The following is a 17,854-nucleotide window of genomic DNA, read 5'->3' on the forward strand; positions in this document are numbered from 1 at the left end:
CTCAGCCTCCCCTAGTAGCTAGGACCGCAGCCATGCGTCAAGACACTTAGCTAATTTTGTTTGTTTTTTGTGGAGATGGAGTCTCACGGTGTTGCCCAGGCTGCTCTCAAACTCCTGGGCTCAACCAATCCCCTCCCTAAGTCTGGATTGCAGGTGTGAACCACTGCACCCAGCCCATTTGACCTTTGAGTGGTTACACCAGTTCATTCTTCTGGGATGTTTTTCCCCAAACTTTTTATTTCAAAAAATATTAAACTTACAGAAAAACCTAAACAACAGTGTAATGAATAGCCAAATAGCTTTCACCTAGGTTCATCAGTGTTGTGATGCTACATGTTTTCGTTTACTCAGGCTGCCATAACCAAATATCACAGACTGGGTGGCTTAAACAGTAGGCACTTATTTTCTCACGGTTCTGGAAGCCGAAAGTCCACAATGAAGGTGTCGGTGAGCAGGCTGGGTTTCCTCCAAGGCCTCTCTCCTTGGCTTGCAGATGGCCATCTTCTCAGTGTTCTCACATGGTCTTTTCTTGGTGCACTCACACTTCTATGTCCTAATCTCCTCCTCTTGTAAGGATACCAGTCATATTGGATTAGGGCCTCCACATGCTCTCATTAAACTTTAATTACCCCTTTAAAGGCCCGGTCTCCACATAGTCACGCTCTGAGGTGCTGTGGGTTTGGACTTCAACAGACGACTTTGGAGGAGACGGCACAGTTCATCCTTTAATACCACATTTCCTTCTCTTTCCGTGTGTGTGTGTGTGTGTGTGTGTGTATGTATATATAATGTTAATATAGTATAATTATAGCAGATTTATGATATAATTTGTTGTATTATTCATAATTATAAAACCATTTATTATATATAATTATAATGTATAATATATTCCCCCAAACCACTCAGAAGTAAATTGCAGCCACTGTGTTACTTTGGCATGCATCTCCTAGGAACAAGGACATGCTCCTCAGGATATATTTGATGTCCTTTATTTTACAGTGATGGGGACAGATTCCCCTGAAGTAGAAGGAGAAATGAGCATGCAGTGGCTCTGGCCCTGACTGGGGGCATTCCCTCCAGATGGTTTTGTCCTGGCCTAGTTTTCTCCTGTCTCCTTCCTGAGTTCCAGCCCCCGAGTGAGATCTGGCGTGCTTAAGAGAAGGGGCCTCCTGCTTCCAAGAGCTGTTGTGGCGAGCAGAACCCCTTGGCCTGGACTCCAGATTCTCTGGCGTTGGTGAGGTTTAGGATCTCTGATGTGTTGACGAGATGACAGACCTCCTCACAACTTCACCTGCTCGTTGGTCTCTCTCTCTATCAACATGTCTCTCTAAACAGACTTGTTACTGCAATTCTTTGTATAGGCATTCCTTGCCTGGCAAATGCAGACTGCCTGTGTTTATTCAGAGAGTACGGTTTACTGTCTTGGCTACCATTTTCTCCGTCCCTGTCTCCCTTCTCCTCCTACTCTGACGGAAGTAGGTTCTTGCCCACCACCAGGAGTAACGAGGCATCTTCTGTGGGCTTGCATCAGCGTCTGTTTCTTCCACAGTACTTTTCTGTGGGAAAATATCACATAGGCAGCACTTTCAGTGTTTCTTTTAGTAGATAGAATCATTGTGAAGTACTTGCCTAACACTTCAATGGAGGATGCGTAGCCTCAAAACTTTTCATTTCCTCTTGTTCAGGCTGTCATGTCTACAGACCCAAGGTTCAAACGTAAATCGGGCAAGTTCTTCGCTATCCAAGGCCAATCAGGTTGTTGCCGAATGTCCCCAGACATCCACTGTCTACTCAATTAACAGAGCTTCTCTCCCCTCCCCTCCCCTCCCCTCCTCTCCTCATCTTGTCTCTTTTCTTTTCCTTTTTTGAGGTAGAGTCTCGCTGTTTTGCCCAGACTGGAGTGTAATGGTGCAGTCTTGGCTCACTGCAGCGTCAACCTCCTGGGCTCAAGTGATCCTCCCACCTGAGCTTCTGAAGCAGCCAGAACCAGAGGTGTGTGCCACCACACATGGCTACTTTTTAAAAAATATTTTGTAGAGACGTGATCTCACTCAGTTACCCAGGCTGGTCTCGAACTCCTGGGCTCAAGAGATTCTCACACCTCAGCTTCGCAAAGTGCGGGGATTACAGGCATGAGCCACCACACCCGGCCATAGAACTGCCTTTCTAAAACGTAGTCCCAACCTGTCTTTGACTCTGCTTAGAATTCTTCCCTGGCTTTTCCTTTCCTACAGGATTCATTCCAGTTTCCTTGGCCCAGCATTCAAGATCGTCCCTCTTTTGGCCCCTGCTCAATTTGTCACCCTGTTACCTGCTGCTCCCCCAGGAGGTTCGCTTGTTACTGTATTGAAGCCAAATTAAATGAGGCCAGACACACTCTGCCATGCTTCGTCCCTGTACCTAATGGCTTGTGATATTTCTCAGAACGTATCTTCTCTCCCCTCCCTGATCCATTTGCCAAATTCTTACCCGGCATTCAGGGCTTGGCTTGACCATCCCCCATCAGTAAAGTCTCTTCTTCACTAGAAGATGGAAGGCATACAAATGCTTCGGTCCCCACTGCAGGGTTGACCATCCTTCCCTTGTGCCGTCATTCTGCTGCAGACTTCACTCTTCTCTAGCACATATCACACCGTATGTGATATGTACGTGTTAGCCCCCTGGTTGCAAGAAAACTGGTTTTACCTTTGTATCCTTAGTGCCTGGGTTGGAGTAGGCACTCAGTAAACATTTGAGTGGATGATGGATTTGTCCTTGGATAGAGCACATCCTGAAGTTAGAAGCAGCTGCATTTCACTTTGTCATTACCAGTCCTTATCCGAGTGAGCCTTGTGTGTCACAAAGGGGAAAATACAGTTTTCCACATGCTATGAGGAGTCCTTCTCCCTAAGCATCCAGTTCTAAGGAGTCCACACCAATCATCAGCAACACAGGACCTCAGTGGCCTGCGCTGGGCTTACTGTGTGTTGTCACATGTTAACAGAGAAAGTGCCTTACCTTGGTTCTATACACAGCGAGTAGACTGATAACCCAGCCTGTATGTGCATCTTGCTTTACATTGCTTCTTTGAAAAGCTACTGACGTCGTCTTTTCTTTCAGTCAAACGCTTCAGAGAACCAAAGCATGAAAGACGTCCGTGGAGGATATGGTATGTGTTTAGGTATTAACTCATTCAGGAGTGCTTTTGACTATGTTGGGAGTCTTAGGGGTGGGGATGAGGTATGGTGTTGGAGTGGGGAGGGCATGGAATGTGAGAAATGATACATAATATCATGTACCTGGAATCCCTGAGTTAAATTTATCAGGAACTATGTATATGATGAAAGCATTTCTGTTTCTCCAGGTAACTTTTGATCCTACCTTTATTTTAGAATCACTCTGTTTCCACTTCTAGAAGATGGAAGATACACAAATACATCACTCCCCAATGCTGGCTGCTTCATCCATGTCTACCTGTTGTTAGATTTGGTTTAAATTCCTGGATTCTGTAGTCTATATGTACAAGCAAAAACTAACCCAAATTTGGAGATCAGTCAAACATAGCATATAAATGCTCCTCTCTCCAAATGAGTCTTTCTTGGTCCTAGCATAAAGGAAAACTGTTTCTCTACTCAAAATACTTCTGACACCAACTATATGAGGGTTTTCTTCCCCCAGCATCAACCAGCTTTCCAACTTTGCAAGTACCACTTGGGTGTCCCATAATTTAATTCACTTCGGACACTTAACTACCTGGAGTTAGAACAGAATCCACAGGTTAAGGGCTCAGTCCCACAAACTGCCCCCTTCTTCAGTGCCTGTTGTAAGTAGTGGGGTCCTCAGGGTATCCACATTTCCGTCCAACTTTGCTATGAAGTCAGGGGTTCCCACAACCCCCACTTCCCCACTAAGATTCAGTAATTTGCTAGAACGGCTCATAAAACTCAGGGAAACATTTACTTACATTTACTGGTTTATTATAAAGGACCCAGATGAACGCTAGATGAAGAGGTGCATTGGGCGAGGTCCAGAAGGGTCCTGAGCACAGGAGTTGGGGTGTGCCCCTCTCCCAGCACGTGAACGTGTTTACCAGCCCAGAAGCGCTCCAAATCCCATTGTTTAGGGATTTTTATGGAGGTTTCATCATGTAGGCATGACTGATTATTAACTCAGTCTCCAGCCCCTCCCTTCTCCCTGGAGGGTGGGGGATTAGGACTGAAAGTTCTAAGTTTCTAATCATGACTTGATCCTTTTGGTGACTAGCCCCATCCCGAAGCTATCTAGGAGCCCACTAACGCTTGCTTCATTAGAGCAAAAAGCTGTCTTCCAGGAAATTCCATGAGGTTTAGGTGCTCGTATCAGGACCAAGGCCAGAGACCAAGTATTAGAACAAAAACTCCTCTTAGCACCTCTGTTACTCAGGAGATTACAAGTGTTTTAGGAGCTCTGTGTCGGAAACCAGGGCAGAGACCAAATACATATATTTCTTATATAGACTTTGATATAATATATCAAGCATATATTTATTTCACAGAAGATGATCCTGCAGTCACAATTTTTCCTTCGTAAAATGGTGGTAAAGCTTCAGAAGTAGGTTCTAAAGACAAAACTCTAAAGTAAATACATCACCTGGAAGGACACAGTCAGCTCTTCAGGACAGCTCGTGTCCACAAGAAGCTGCCTGTTTTAGGCTGCCTTGGGCTTGCACCTTTCCTAACAAAATAGCCATTTTCTCCTTCAGAGGAAATGTCAGTAATCACTGTGATAAAATTTTTAAGTGTGTACTTGCTTGTTCTTAAACATGTTGCTGCCGAATGTTGATAATTCTTTTTATTTCCCCCCCTTTGATTTTTCTCAAACCCCATTAACTTTAGAATGTATGACTCCCACCTCAGGTCTGGGGCAGGACCTGGTGGAGACCTAGCTTTGGGGCTCTCTGAGTCTTACATACATTGTCCTTTGGTAACTCCTCCTTTCCGATGAGTCTAGGGAATGATTTTCCAGCCACCATCACTGGGTTGGTCTGGGTAATCTCCGCAGTCCTGAGACCCTGCCCAGCTGGGAGGCTGCAAGAGACAGAGATGACCAAGAGGTGCCTCGACCACAGAGGAGAGTGACTGCCTGGTACTGCTGGCGGAGGACATACTGAAGGCACACGCTGTCTCCACCGTGCTCCTGTCACATAGGCGGGGGGACAGCTCCTCTCAGAGATTAACGCCCTTGTTTTTTCTTTTTTGAAATGCTTATCATCTGGTCCAGGGGCTGGCACACTACAGCCCGCAGGTCCGGTGTGTGTGATTGGAATAGCTGTGTCTATGACTGCATCGTTCTCCAGCAGCAGGGCTGAGGAGTTGAGATAGAGATGTATGGTGCACAAAACCTCAAATATTTATTCTTTGGTCCTTTACAGAAAAGGTGTGCCTACCCTCATCTAGCCCGTTGTTTAAATGGCAGCAGCTAAAATTTCTTTAGGGATCCAGCTGCAGTACTGGATTTGTGCTAGTCTTGTTAATTTCACGCATAATCTAGCTCGTTGTGAGTGAAGTTGAACGGGAGCACTTTAAAATAGAGGCAGTCCTTGGGCTGCATCGCAAAGCTGTGATCGAGCATTTTGTTTTGAAGTAAGAACATGAACAATTTTAAACATATTTTAAATATCAATCCTTGACCTTTTAGGGATTTCTTTTTTTTTTTTTTTTTTGAGACGGAGTCTCTGTCACCCAGGCTGGAGTGCAGTGGCGTGATCTCCACTCACTGCAAGTTCCGCCTCCCGGATTCATGCCATTCCCCTGCCTCAGCCTCCCGTGTAGCTGGGACTACAGGCGCCCGCCACCGCGCCTGGCTAATTTTTGTATTTTTAGTAGAGACGGGGTTTCACCGTGTTAGCCAGGATGGTCTCGATCTCCTGACCCCGTGATCCGCCCGTCTCGGCCTCCCAAAGTGCTGGGATTACAGGCTTGAGCCACCGCGCCGGCCTTTTAGGGATTTCAAAGGCAATGTTATTGCGGGCTTTGAAAGGTGGCTGTGATGCCAAGCCTGAGTTAGCATTCGAGGCCCAGGAAGAGATGACCAGTGACTGGAAGGTTGGGTGGCTTTTTTCCTGTTTCAGACTTCTCGTTTTCCTCAAATTGGATATTGCCCTCCTGTCAGGCTGATAACCAGTGTTGGTTTTATTTTGTACAGGTTTTTAGACACTTCCAAGCAAGCCATAGGAATGCTGTTCATCCACTTTGCAAACGTATACCTAGCAGATCTTACTGAAGAGGACCCTTGTTCACTGTAAGTGGCCCCTGTTTGAGTGCAAACATCAGCTGCCCCTCCTTTGAAAATATAGGCTGGCCTTGCTTTCTGCTGCTGGTCCTGCTCCCTCTGGCTTGAGGAGAGGGTGCTCCCCTTTTCCTCTGTGCTCCTCTGAGAGACCATGCTGTGCATGCTGTCTTGGAGCTCACATACACAGCTATCAGTCGGCTTGTAGGGCTTTACATGGTGATACTTTCCCTGTGCACTGGCTTTCTGTTCATCAATCCAAGTTCTGTCCATCAATCCAAGTTCTGTCCTTTGATTTTCTAGTGTCCTTATGTTTCCCAGTTTCCAAGCCGCCCCTGGCAAGGAAGAATAATGCCCTACAGGAGTGTCTCACTGGGGCTCACAGGAGGACACGCTGGGGCTACTCTGTGGCATCACCCATTCAGGGTCAAAACTGTTGTTGACCATCATTGACCTCTTCCACCTTATCACTGCAGCGTGCCTTCCATGCAGCCCCCAGAGCAATCTGTGACCTCAATCCTGCCATGATATTCTGTCCTCCTTGCTAATGGCACCCACATAGTTCTTCTCTTAGCAGGTGGAGTGGCAGAGGAGGCTTGCCTACCTCTTCTGCCTCCCTTTGTCTTTACAGCAGCCTGCCATATTTTAATAGAGACTTTGATTATCCCCATTTTACAGTTATGGAACTGAGGCACAGAGAGGTTATATATACTGTAAGTTCACACCGCTCAGGAGTCATGGAGCCAAACCAGTCTGGCCTCCAGGGCCCACATGATGCTTTGCTATGTCAGAATCACCTGTGTTGAGTATGGAACATAGAAGTTTCTCTCTTTATTCCCAAGGCGTGGCGCACAGTAGGCTCGTAAATGTTTGCTAAGTGAATGAATGAAAGTAAGGCCTGTACGTACATCACATGTCCTTGTTCTCACAGGCGTGAGATGCTCTGGACACAAATTAAAGTATTTGAGAGCAGCATAGCTTCAGGCCAGAGAGAAATTGCCTTGGAAGCAGTTGCAGCTCCTGCCATCTCTGGTCTGAGAGTGACCCCTTGTGATTTTACAGAGGAAGGGCAGGCAGGAGAAATGCCCCCTCCCTCTTTGCATGGGTTTTCCTGCTGACCTACCCTAGCACAGGCTGCGCCCTCTGGCATCAGAGTGCTGTGTGCACATCACCAAAGCTCCAGCCCGGGATAGGAGGCTGTGAGGCTGCACAAAATGTCTCAAGCCTCAGCCACTGGAAAGCCCACCACAGCTGGGGCATGTGGTGTCCTGGAGCTTACCTGCAAGGATTTCAGAGCCACATGGTATCTCAGAGGGTCAGTACTGGACCCAGTGCCCTTGCCTCCCACTCTGTCTACCGTGGAGAGCTGGGACTTGTGGTCAGCAGTACTCAGCTGGATCTGGGTACAAGCCCTCAAGAGAGGGTGAGTGGCAAAGGGCCTTTCTTTGGTGAGAGAAAAGATTTTGTGTCAGATGGAAACAGACCTTACAAGAACACAGTCCATGTGGCACGCCCTTCAGAGCATCCTCCTCTCATTCCCCCAGTTATCTTGCCTTTTCCCACAGGGAGGAAAGCTCTCTCTTTAAAGTGTAGGTCGGGCACAGTGGTGTAGGCCTGTAATCCCAGCACTTTGGGAGGCCAAGGCAGGCAGATCACTTGAGGCCGGAAGTTCAAGACCAGCCTGGCCAACATGATGAAACCCTGTCTCTACTAAAAATACAAAAATTAACTGGGTGTGGTGGTGGGCACCTGTAATCCCAGCTACTTGGGAGGCTGAGGCAGGAGAATCACTTGAACCCCAGAGGCAGAGGCTGCAGTGAGCTGAGATTGCACCACTGCACTCCAGCCTGGGCGGTAGAGGGAGACTCCATCTCAAAAAAAAAAAAAGTGTAAAAATATTACTTAGGCTTGACTGCAGATGGGGATGGGCGAAGGCCACATGGCCCTGCCCTCTTTGTCTGTGAAACCCCAGAGGCTGTTTTCCTGTGGCGCTCTGGTGCAGCAGCACTGTTCTGGGCTTCCTGGGCTGGACTTTCAGGGAGTGAGCAGAATCATTGCATAGGCATTTCTGTCATCAGTTAAGTTCTATTTCCTGTTGACTTCCCTGGCTGCTTCCAGGTACTCTGTCTTCCATTGAACCTTCACCTGGCAGACGCACTGGCAGGTTTTTGTTTTGTTTTTTGGAGATGGAATCTCGCTCTGTCACGCAGGCTGGGGTGCAGTGGTGCAATCTCGGCTCACCGCAACCTCCGCCTCCCGGGTTCAAGCGATTCCCCTGCCTCAGCCTCCCGAGTAGCTGGGATTACAGGCACGTGCCACCACGCCCAGCTAATTTTTTTGTATTTCTAGTAGAGACGGAGTTTCACCATGTTAGCCAGGATGGTCTTGATCTTCTGACCTCGTGATCCGCCTGGCTCGGCCTCCCAAAGTGCTGGGATCACAGGTGTGAGCCACCTCACCCGGCCAGCACTGGCAGTTTTTAAGTGTCTTTGCCCCTCACTCACCTCCCTCAGGTGGTCCCACTCCTGATGAGCTTCAGCACATGGTTGGGAGGCACCTGGAAGTGACAGCTACACTAGCACATGAGGGCTGCCAGCCCCCAGAATGGGCCCAAACAAATGCTGGGTCCATCCGCTTCCCTCAGGCCACCCGCGTCAGCCATGACCTCTGGCCCTGTGGCTTCTGCCGTGAGCATGCATGTGCCCTGTCCTCACAGGTACCTCATCAACTTCCTCCTGGATGCCACTGTGGGCATGCTGCTCATCTACGTGGGGGTGCGTGCCGTCAGCGTCCTGGTGGAGTGGCAGCAGTGGGAGTCCCTGCGCTTCGGCGAATATGGTAATGTGCTGTGGACAGGGCATGAGGGAACTGCTGGAGGTCTCTGCTCCTTCCCCCATGCGGCCCACCAGGCAAAGAGATCCAGAAATGGCTGGGGAGCTGCCATTGTCTCCTCTTTGTGGTAGAGGGGGCTGTTCTGGGTTCGAGCTCACCCTCCTGTGGGTATGGGTGCCTGCTTTACCGCCAAGGCCCTCACCTTATGGCGGGGAAGGTAGCAGGAGACAGGAGACACTAGACGCAGAGAGAAGGCTGAATGTCTGTCCCTTCTCCTGGAAGACACCAGCAGTCCCACACACAGGACCACAGGGCCTCTTCATTCCGCCAGGCTGCCTGTCGAGCTCACACCACCTGCCAGCAGGTTAGGGAGATGGGGCAGCCCTCATGTTCTGAGGGTGTTCAGTAACGAGGCAGCAAGCCGTGCCTCTCTTGCTGCTGCACATCTGTGCCTGTCCTGTCGCCAGGCCATTCCACATGGCTGGTACTGGAGGGTGGCTTCCTCAGGCCCTCGCTGCCCTCTGAGGTGTTCAGAACAGAGTTAGGGGTAACATCAGCTCTCTCCCACCCTTACAGCTGGCCCCGGGTGTCTGCAGGCAGAAGCTCCTCTTCCAAGGTGGAGCAGCATCAATGGAACCTTTGCCTTGAGAGAGCCACAGAGGACAAGAGGGAGGGAGAGCGGATGGAATTCGGGATCCGCACTCTCCTGTCCCAAAGAGCTCATGGCTGTGGGCTCAAGGGCCACTCACTCCTAGATGACTGAAGATTCACAAGGCACTGACGGTTTAAAAGGGGAGCCAATTCATGGAGCTGGCAATGAGTGCCTTGGGTATTTCCAGAAATCTCAAGTAATTGTTTGTCTCTGTTGAGGGGAGATGAACTCAGGGGAGGGCTTTTCTTAGCCCCGTTACTTGATGCCTGATGAGTCACTGACTTAAGATAGCATCCAGCACACAGCGTGTGCCTCCTGTGGCTCCAGGGAAGGCTTCTGAGAAGCTGCGAGTCATTGAGTCCTCAGCTGCGGAACAGAAATGGACTACAGCAGGGGGACTAACACAGCGTCATCTTCATTTATAGAATGGACACCCAAAGGAGTTACGTGACGCACAAAGCTCACCCAGCCGGTGCATAGCTATGGGAGCCTGGGCCTGCTGCACCAGGATACCTAAACCCTCCCACCACCCCCACAAACAGTGCTCACAACTACTCCTTTGCAGTTGAGATCCCTTCTGGAAGGCGTGGCTCCCAGCTCTACTATAGCTGACCAGTGCTAAGGTGGATCCACCACAGTCAGTCAGGTGCTGCTCAGTGACCTGGGAGTGAAGATCAGGTCTGGTTCGGATACACCAAGCATTAATGCTACCAGTTGTTCCCTCACATTTTGTCTTCATCCCCAAGGGTAGATCAGCCTCCTTCTCAATCTCTTGGCCTGCCTCGGCCCCTGCCCCTGCGTCATCCCACCACTGCCTTTGGGAGCCAGAGTCTTCAAGCCAGAATGTCTCCAAATAAAGCTGCAGGGACTATGCTGAGTCCTCCCCAGGCTGAGGAAGGATAGCTTGTCTGCTCAGTTACCTGTTGTTTTCTATTTCCATCAATTTATGTTATTTTCTATTGCTACTGTAACATTTCCACAAACTTCATAGCACAAACTGAAACAACACAAGTTGATTATCTTTTTTCGTTCAGATGTCTGCCATGGGTCTCACTGGGCTAAGGTCCCAGTGTCAGTGGGGCTGGCTTCTGGAGCCTCTGGGAAGATTGTTTTCTCGCCCTTTCCAGCCTCTAGAGTCTGCCTGTAAGCCTTGGCTCGCAGCCCCTCCCTCCATCTTCAAAGCCAACAACAGTCGCTGGGTTTATCCCACATCAAGTTGCCCTGACTTCCTGCGGACTTCCACTTTAAAGTGTGATTTACATTTACTTGTGATTACCTTGGCCCCACCTAGACCCTCAGAATACTCTCCCTGTCTTAAAGTGAGCTGACTAGCAACCTTAATTACATTTGCAGCCTCAATTCTCCTTTGCTGTGTGACGCTGCACACGCCCAGGTTCCAGGGATTTGGATGTGGGCAACTGTGTGGGGCTGTTACTCTGCCTCCCACACCTGTTATCCTGCCCATCCATTTGAGGCAGAGGTCCCCACAGCTCTCTTCTCGTGTAAATGGAGAAGAGGGGCTTATTTTCTACGACATTTCTTTTGTTCCTAGAAGAAAAAGCCATGAGTTTGCTGATGAGAATGTGGGACTCAGGGAAATAGGCCACACAGCCCAGGCGGTTGAGACCAGATCCAGTGCATGGTGTCTGCACTCTGATTACCACGCCACTCTTTCCCATGTGGAAGCCCTGACGTCTGGGTCATGGTGCTTCATGGGTCTTGCTGCCCGTCCCTGGCCAAGCTCTCCCTTTAGGAAGTCTCTCACCACAGATGTGTTCCCTCCTTTTGGCCCCTATTCCTGTGACTTCTACTGAGGAAATAATTAAACCTAAACAAAACACCTACATGCCTGAGGTTGTTCCTTGCAGTAAAAAGCAAGACACACAGGGCCGGGTGCAGTGGCTCACACCTGTCATTCCCAGCACTTTGGGGGACTAAGCGGGGAGGATCGCTTGAGCCCAGGAGCTTAAGACCAGCCTTGGCAACAAAGCAAGACCCCGTCTCTACAGAAAAAATGTTTTTAAAAATTAGCCAGGCACAATGACACGCATCCTTAGTCCTGGCTACTTGGGAAGCTGAGGCAGGAGGATCACTCGAGCCTAGGAGTTTGAGGATGCAGTAAGCTGTGTTCGTGCCACTGCGCTCCAGTCTGAACAACAGAGTGAGACCCCATCTCTAAGAAAACAGTAACAGCAATGACAAAGCAGGACATGCAACACTGCCTGGCATGTCTGTCCTTTAAAGAGGAGACTGGAGCGGGGCGGGGGCACGTCTGAAAGACTCACAGGTGAAACAGGAGTCAGGAAACACAGCAGCCACTTGCGCTTCTCCCAACAGTGGCTGCGTGAGATCTGGGTGCCCAGAGGAATTGGTGTGCCAGAGGGGGTCACGGCTGCTTTTTCTCTTTTCTCGTTTCTGAACTTTCTTATTCTAGCATCTAAATTAAAGAGGCAGCTGCAGTTAAGTTGTGTAGCAGAAACTTAGAACACCAGGGCGACGTGAGATGGGTGGGAGGAAAAGCATTTTCCTCCTTGTCAGTCACTTAAAACCGAAGAGCAGATGGAGTGAGCATGCCGAGCGAGCGGACGTCCTTCCATAGTAAATAAGCGGTGCCGCGCTCTCTGCTGGCTCCCGAACACTCCAGTCCTCGCAGAGAGATTTCCTAGTGGCGCTTTCTGTCCGACTGTCCTCAAACTTACGTAATGGTTTCTCACAAATAAGTTCATCTGTTGTTTTGAGAACTGCTCTTGATAAGCTTTGGTGACTTACCGAAAGGAAAAGGATTGCAAAACTCATTAACCTATCAAGGAGGGATTATGCTTCTGAAATGAGTTTTTTGGCTCCAATGTTTCCTATCCCTTAAGTGAAAGTAGAAAGGAATTGCTCAGAAGAGGTGCCTGATATGTTTCTGCCTGTTTTCTGCCACACTTCTCCCCGGGTTTTCCAGAAAAGGGAATGGCGTGGTGTTTTGTCCATTACAGCTGCATGAAGGCATTCCCTTGTGTACAGCTGACAGGCTTGGGCAGGGCGTGGGCCTCCAGCATGGGTGCCCAAACGGGGATTGCTACAGAACCGATAAAGCCAAATGAGAAGCTAGAGATTTCTCTTTGGACCAAATTATCTTCTCACAGCCTGAATTAGGGCCTTTGCCCACCCCCCCAAAATGCTACCCTGTACCCCCTCTTCTGACCAGCTGTGGTAAGGCAGCTCTGGCAGAATTTCCAGGGTGAGACCCAGGCGGCTTTCCCACATCCTGCTCTCCCGTGGGTCTCCCACTTTGGGGAGGCCTGTGTGGCTCCCAGGAGCTACCCTAGGGTTCTTCATGTCACAGGATCATTCCCTGGAGGGACTGGTCTTCTCTCAGTTCAGAATGTCCTGGAGACACTCCAGGGCCTGCATGTCCCCCAGCTTGGACTATTAGGTCCCTCGGTTTCTCAAGCATGGTGACTGAAGGGGTCCTAGATGGACCTTTGTCACAGCCCTGGGCCCCGGCCCATCCCTCCCACCTCCTTGCCCCAAGGGCTTCTCTCCACTTCCTTGTCCCTGGCCAAGGTGTTTGGAGTGACCCATGCTGGACAGTCAGAGTCCAGATTCCTCCAGAGTCACGTTTCTGCTCTCAAGGCTGAGGTATCAGGGATGGCCCAGGGAGTGGGGTAAGGAATGGGAGGTGGGGAGGTGGGAGACAAAGCGACTGGGTCCTGCTTCATCCTCCACAAACATCAGTCCACTCGTGGACAGAGAAGGGAGGGGTAGCCCTGCCGTCACTGGAAAAATCAACAACGGATAAGAATAGCAGTCTTGCTTCATACAGCTTCTGCTGCCAGCAGGCAGAAAGAACAGCTTTTCTGAGCTCCAGCAATGAGCATTTCCTAACTTTAGCGCTTTTTAATCCCATCTTAGGATCTCTTAAAGTCCATTTTAGTATCTTCAAATAAGGAATTCTCTGATTTTATTTAAAATGCTGCATTTGTCTGTTAAGGATGAGGTAATCTTTTAGACTTTGGGGGACTCATTAAGTACCTTTACAGCCAGGGTTCTGGGGTGTGTGGGGGAGTGGGGTGGGGACATCATCTCACTCGGATGCCTGGCCCCCGTGTGACTAAGCACCTGCCTGTCCCTGCAGGAGACCCTCTGCAGTGTGGAGCCTGGGTCGGGCAGTGCGCTCTTTACATCGTGATCATGATTTTTGAAAAATCTGTCGTCTTCATCGTCCTCCTCATACTTCAGTGGAAAAAGGTTTGCTTCGTCCCTGCGTTAGCAGCTCCTTGCCACACTGAGCAAGCAGCACTTCCTCTCCATCACCGACACACACTAGCTCTAGGAAAACCAAACTTCTGTTTTAACTCTGTGAATGCATCCTGGATTTGGTCTGATGTGGTAACTACTCCAAAGAGCTTGTCAATTCTTAGCGTCCATCCACTTTAAATGTCTGTTCTAGATGAAGCCTTGGGATGTATAAAACTAATGAAATACAGTCCCTGCCCTTGGCTTGCTACCATCTGATGGTGGTTTTTAGGCCTTGCAGCGACACATGTTTCTACATCGGCAGATATCCTGTCACACATCTCTCTTGGCTGATAGTTTAACTGAGCCATTTGGTGCCACAGGCAGCTTCCACAGTCTGTGACCTTCGGCGTGCCGATGCCCTGGCCAGCCTACGGGCTCTCCAACCCTGGCCTCTGCCCTCTGACCCCAGTTCTGTGTAGATAAACCCCCACTCCTCATCCCCAAATGCCCACGGGAGACCAGCCAGAAGCCTTTGAGAACAAGTGGCTCAGCTTGGCCTCCTTTGGGTTTTATTTGTGGCTGGATTTTATTTAAGAAAATAAGCCAAGGCTTTTCAGAGCTGTTGTATTTTCAGGGTGGTTGAGGTGTGGGATTTCTGTTAGAACGTGGTCTGGGGCCTCCTTGCTGGTGTCTATAATGAGCATCCACTGAGTTCACTCCTCCAGCCCCTTGAAGCTTGCACTCCACTCTCCCAGTGGGCACTGCTTGCTTTGCCCTGGCTTGGTGGCTGTATGCCTACTGCACTTTGCAAGCCCACACTGAGGGGAATGCTGCCAAAGCACCAGCTGCTCCATGTTGTCTCCAAGGGTTCCTTGTGGACAGTCTCATCTGGGAACCTTGGGCATGAGGTGATGCTCCCACTGGGCTTTGGGGGAAGCGTCTAAGCTAAGGCTCCCTCAGGGCCTGTGGGTACCACCCACCCACCCCAGGCACACTCTTCAGTGGCCTCTCCCTACCTCACTGAGTCTGCTTCTCTTTACAGGTGGCCCTGTTGAATCCCATTGAAAACCCAGACTTGAAGCTGGCCATCGTCATGCTGATCGTCCCCTTCTTTGTCAACGTCAGTGCCATGTTGTGTTTTTACGTCAGTTTGCTCCCTGCCTGGCAGGGTTCCTGTCCAAAGTTCTGAGTCGGACAGAAAGCTCACTTTGTAGCCCTTAGCTCTTTTTGTGTGACCATTTGCCACCTCTCCCACCCCCAGACCTGAAAATGGCAGGATTACCCCCTCAAAAGGCAGGGCCCCATTCCAGGGCCCCCATCCAGGATGGAGGGGCCTGGGAGCTTTGTCTTGCCCTCCCTGCCAAGGGGCCTCCCACCAAGAAGCCCCACCCATGTGTAGCGCCAGCCTCTAGTTCAGGATCGTTTCAAACGTACCCATCGTTCATTCCTGACCACGGATCTTGAGAAACTCCCGAGCACAATGGCTAGAAGTTAGGAAACAGAAGTGGTGAGGGAAGCTGGGACAGACAGACAATGGCAGGGTGTGCTGGCCACCCACACGGAGTCTGTGGGGAGGGGCCCGGAACGCGTGTCCAGAGACCTTGCTTCCAGGCCCCAAACAGGCTGTTCCCCCAATTACCACAACAAAGACTTCTCAGGGCACGTTCCTTGCACACACTGATCAGAAAACTGAACCTGAGGACACGGAGACTGAGAGTCTCTTTCTAAGCTTTGGGAGATAGCAGGGTGATTGGATTGGGTTTTTCTTTCTCTAGCTCTGGATCTTTTAACCTGGAATGGGAGTGGGCGGATAGGGGGCTGCTCGGCTTTGCTTTGAAAAATGATTTATCCCAAAGTAACCTGCATTTTTCCTTCCCGCAGGCTTTGATGTTTTGGGTAGTGGACAATTTCCTCATGAGAAAGGGGAAGACGAAAGCTAAGCTAGAAGAAAGGGGAGCCAACCAGGACTCAAGGAATGGGAGCAAGGTCCGCTACCGGAGGGCCGCATCCCACGAGGAGTCTGAGTCTGAGGTAGGGCCTCCCTGACTCTCCAAGGGCCCAAGCCATCACGTCGTTGGCCCAAGGGGGTCTCTGGTCTCATGTTTGTGTTTGGTCTTCCCTTGAGTGCTAAGTCACAGTGCGAGCCAAAGGGCAGGAGAAGAGGCTGAGCCAGAGATGAGGGAGGGACAGACAGCTCTGTCCAGCCAGGACCCATTCCCACTGTCCCTTGGGCCTTCCTAGGGCAGGGGGGCATAGCAGATGGGGGTGGCTTGCCTGCGACAGTTCCTCTGTTGGTGGAGATGACAGGAGAGGGAGGTGCTGCCTTGTTTGGTGAGCTGGCAAGGACCATCATGGGCCTGGCGGTTGACCTTCAAGCATTAGGGTATTTGAATCTCTGCCCACCACTAAAGAGCAAGGGAAGTGTTGGCTAAGACAGCTGGAAACTTCTAAAATATAGGGGTAACCAGACCTTACAGGAGGAACCTCATCCCCCCCTTATTTTCTGGTCTTCTGTGGACCTCAGGGAAGAACAGTGGCCATGAATAGCAGCCTTGAGGCCAGGATATGTGTTCTGGTGGCCCTGCAGCACTCACCCCACATCTGCGTGCAGGGCCAGCTCATGGGAGGCCTGGGAAGCTCCCGAGGTGGAGAGCACTGTGTGCAGGTGGGAGCTGCAGAAAAGCTGAGACGAACATCTTCCCTGGAGAGTCCGTCAGATGCATGGGTGAGGTGCAGGTGGACGCATAAGTAGCTTGTCATGACACCGTAATATGTTCTGAGATTGAGGCGTAGGCAGAACCCAACGAGGGCCCTGGGACAGCCTGGAGGGAGTTTCAGAAGATGAATAGATGAGTAGGACAGAGGGGAAGCCGTGTCTTCTCTAGGTGCTTGTCCCTAGAATCTGGCCAGCGCCTGTCATGAGAGCTTGGTGAACATTAGGTGAGTGGCAAACAGTGTTACGGGCAGAAGCAGCAGCTCATGAGCATTCATAGTCACATGGTTTGGTGTCTGGGCCATAGTGTGAAATCCACTGTGGCTTGTATTATGGAGCATAGGACAGAAGGACAAGAAGTGAGGCACAGGCCGAGCTAGATGGGCGATGCCCTGTGATCTAGGCTGAGGCACTGGGATGTGCTCGCACAGGCAGTGAGGAGCAGTGGGAATGTGGTGGTCAGGACCAAGACTAGAGGCAGGAAGCCCTGCAAGGGAACAGTGCAGGGAAGAGGAGATGAGACTGCTTGCCCTGCCCTAGAATAGGAGTTCATGTTTCCCTGCACAGATGAACTTTGGACCTCCTTATCCCAACCTAGGCGGTTCCAACCTTTCCCTGGTATTCAGAGGTCTAAGGAGCCAGGCAGGCGGGCAGGGAATGAGTGTGTTTGCCCCAGCTGCATGGCTGAGTCATTCCAGGGGCTTAGAACAGCAAAGTGCCGCTATTTGTCTTCAGCAGTTGCAGAGTTGGCTCAGCAGCCACGCTGGACTCCCCTTGCCCACAGATGCTTTCTCTTCCTTTTGAAAGAGGCTTTTCAGTCTGCCTCTGCAGTATTTAAGGCAGCTTCAACAACTGCATGTGTCATGGTTGAGCTTTTTTTAGCCAGGGTGACCTTAGGCTGCAGATCCCTGCTGAGTTTGTCCTGGTGGCGGTCGGTTCCCCTGGAGGTGGACCGAGAAGTGGGGAACATTAGCAGAGGAAGGGGGTCTGTTGACTCAGTGCTGGCTTCAGTAGCCCCTGAGTGTCCTTGGAGTGAACATGGCCTATGGAGGCTAGTGTGTCTCACTGAGTATAGGGAGCGTTCCCTCACTCTCTTGTAAAGAAACGTAAGACTTGGCCAGGCATGGTGGCTCATGCCTGCAATCCCAGCACTTTGGGAGACCGAAGCAGGTGGATTACTTGAG

The 17,854-nt window shown here is 50.4% G+C and overlaps 1 protein-coding gene across 1 annotated transcript in view; it reads left to right on the forward strand.

Moving 5' to 3' along the window:
- The first annotated feature begins 3,104 nt into the window (after positions 1–3,104).
- Positions 3,105–17,854, forward strand: part of LOC105543987 (transmembrane protein 110) — a 19,302-nt gene continuing 4,552 nt past the window's right edge. The window contains exons 1-6 of the mRNA XM_011986193.1: positions 3,105–3,148; positions 6,163–6,258; positions 8,963–9,084; positions 13,854–13,966; positions 15,000–15,077; positions 15,839–15,988. Coding sequence (XP_011841583.1) covers positions 6,194–6,258; positions 8,963–9,084; positions 13,854–13,966; positions 15,000–15,077; positions 15,839–15,988 — 528 coding nt within the window. The 5' untranslated portion in view covers positions 3,105–3,148; positions 6,163–6,193. The remainder of the gene's footprint in view (positions 3,149–6,162; positions 6,259–8,962; positions 9,085–13,853; positions 13,967–14,999; positions 15,078–15,838; positions 15,989–17,854) is intronic.

This window comes from Mandrillus leucophaeus, unplaced genomic scaffold (assembly GCF_000951045.1).
Source record: "Mandrillus leucophaeus isolate KB7577 unplaced genomic scaffold, Mleu.le_1.0 Scaffold296, whole genome shotgun sequence".
In the NCBI taxonomy this organism is placed as follows: domain Eukaryota; kingdom Metazoa; phylum Chordata; class Mammalia; order Primates; family Cercopithecidae; genus Mandrillus; species Mandrillus leucophaeus.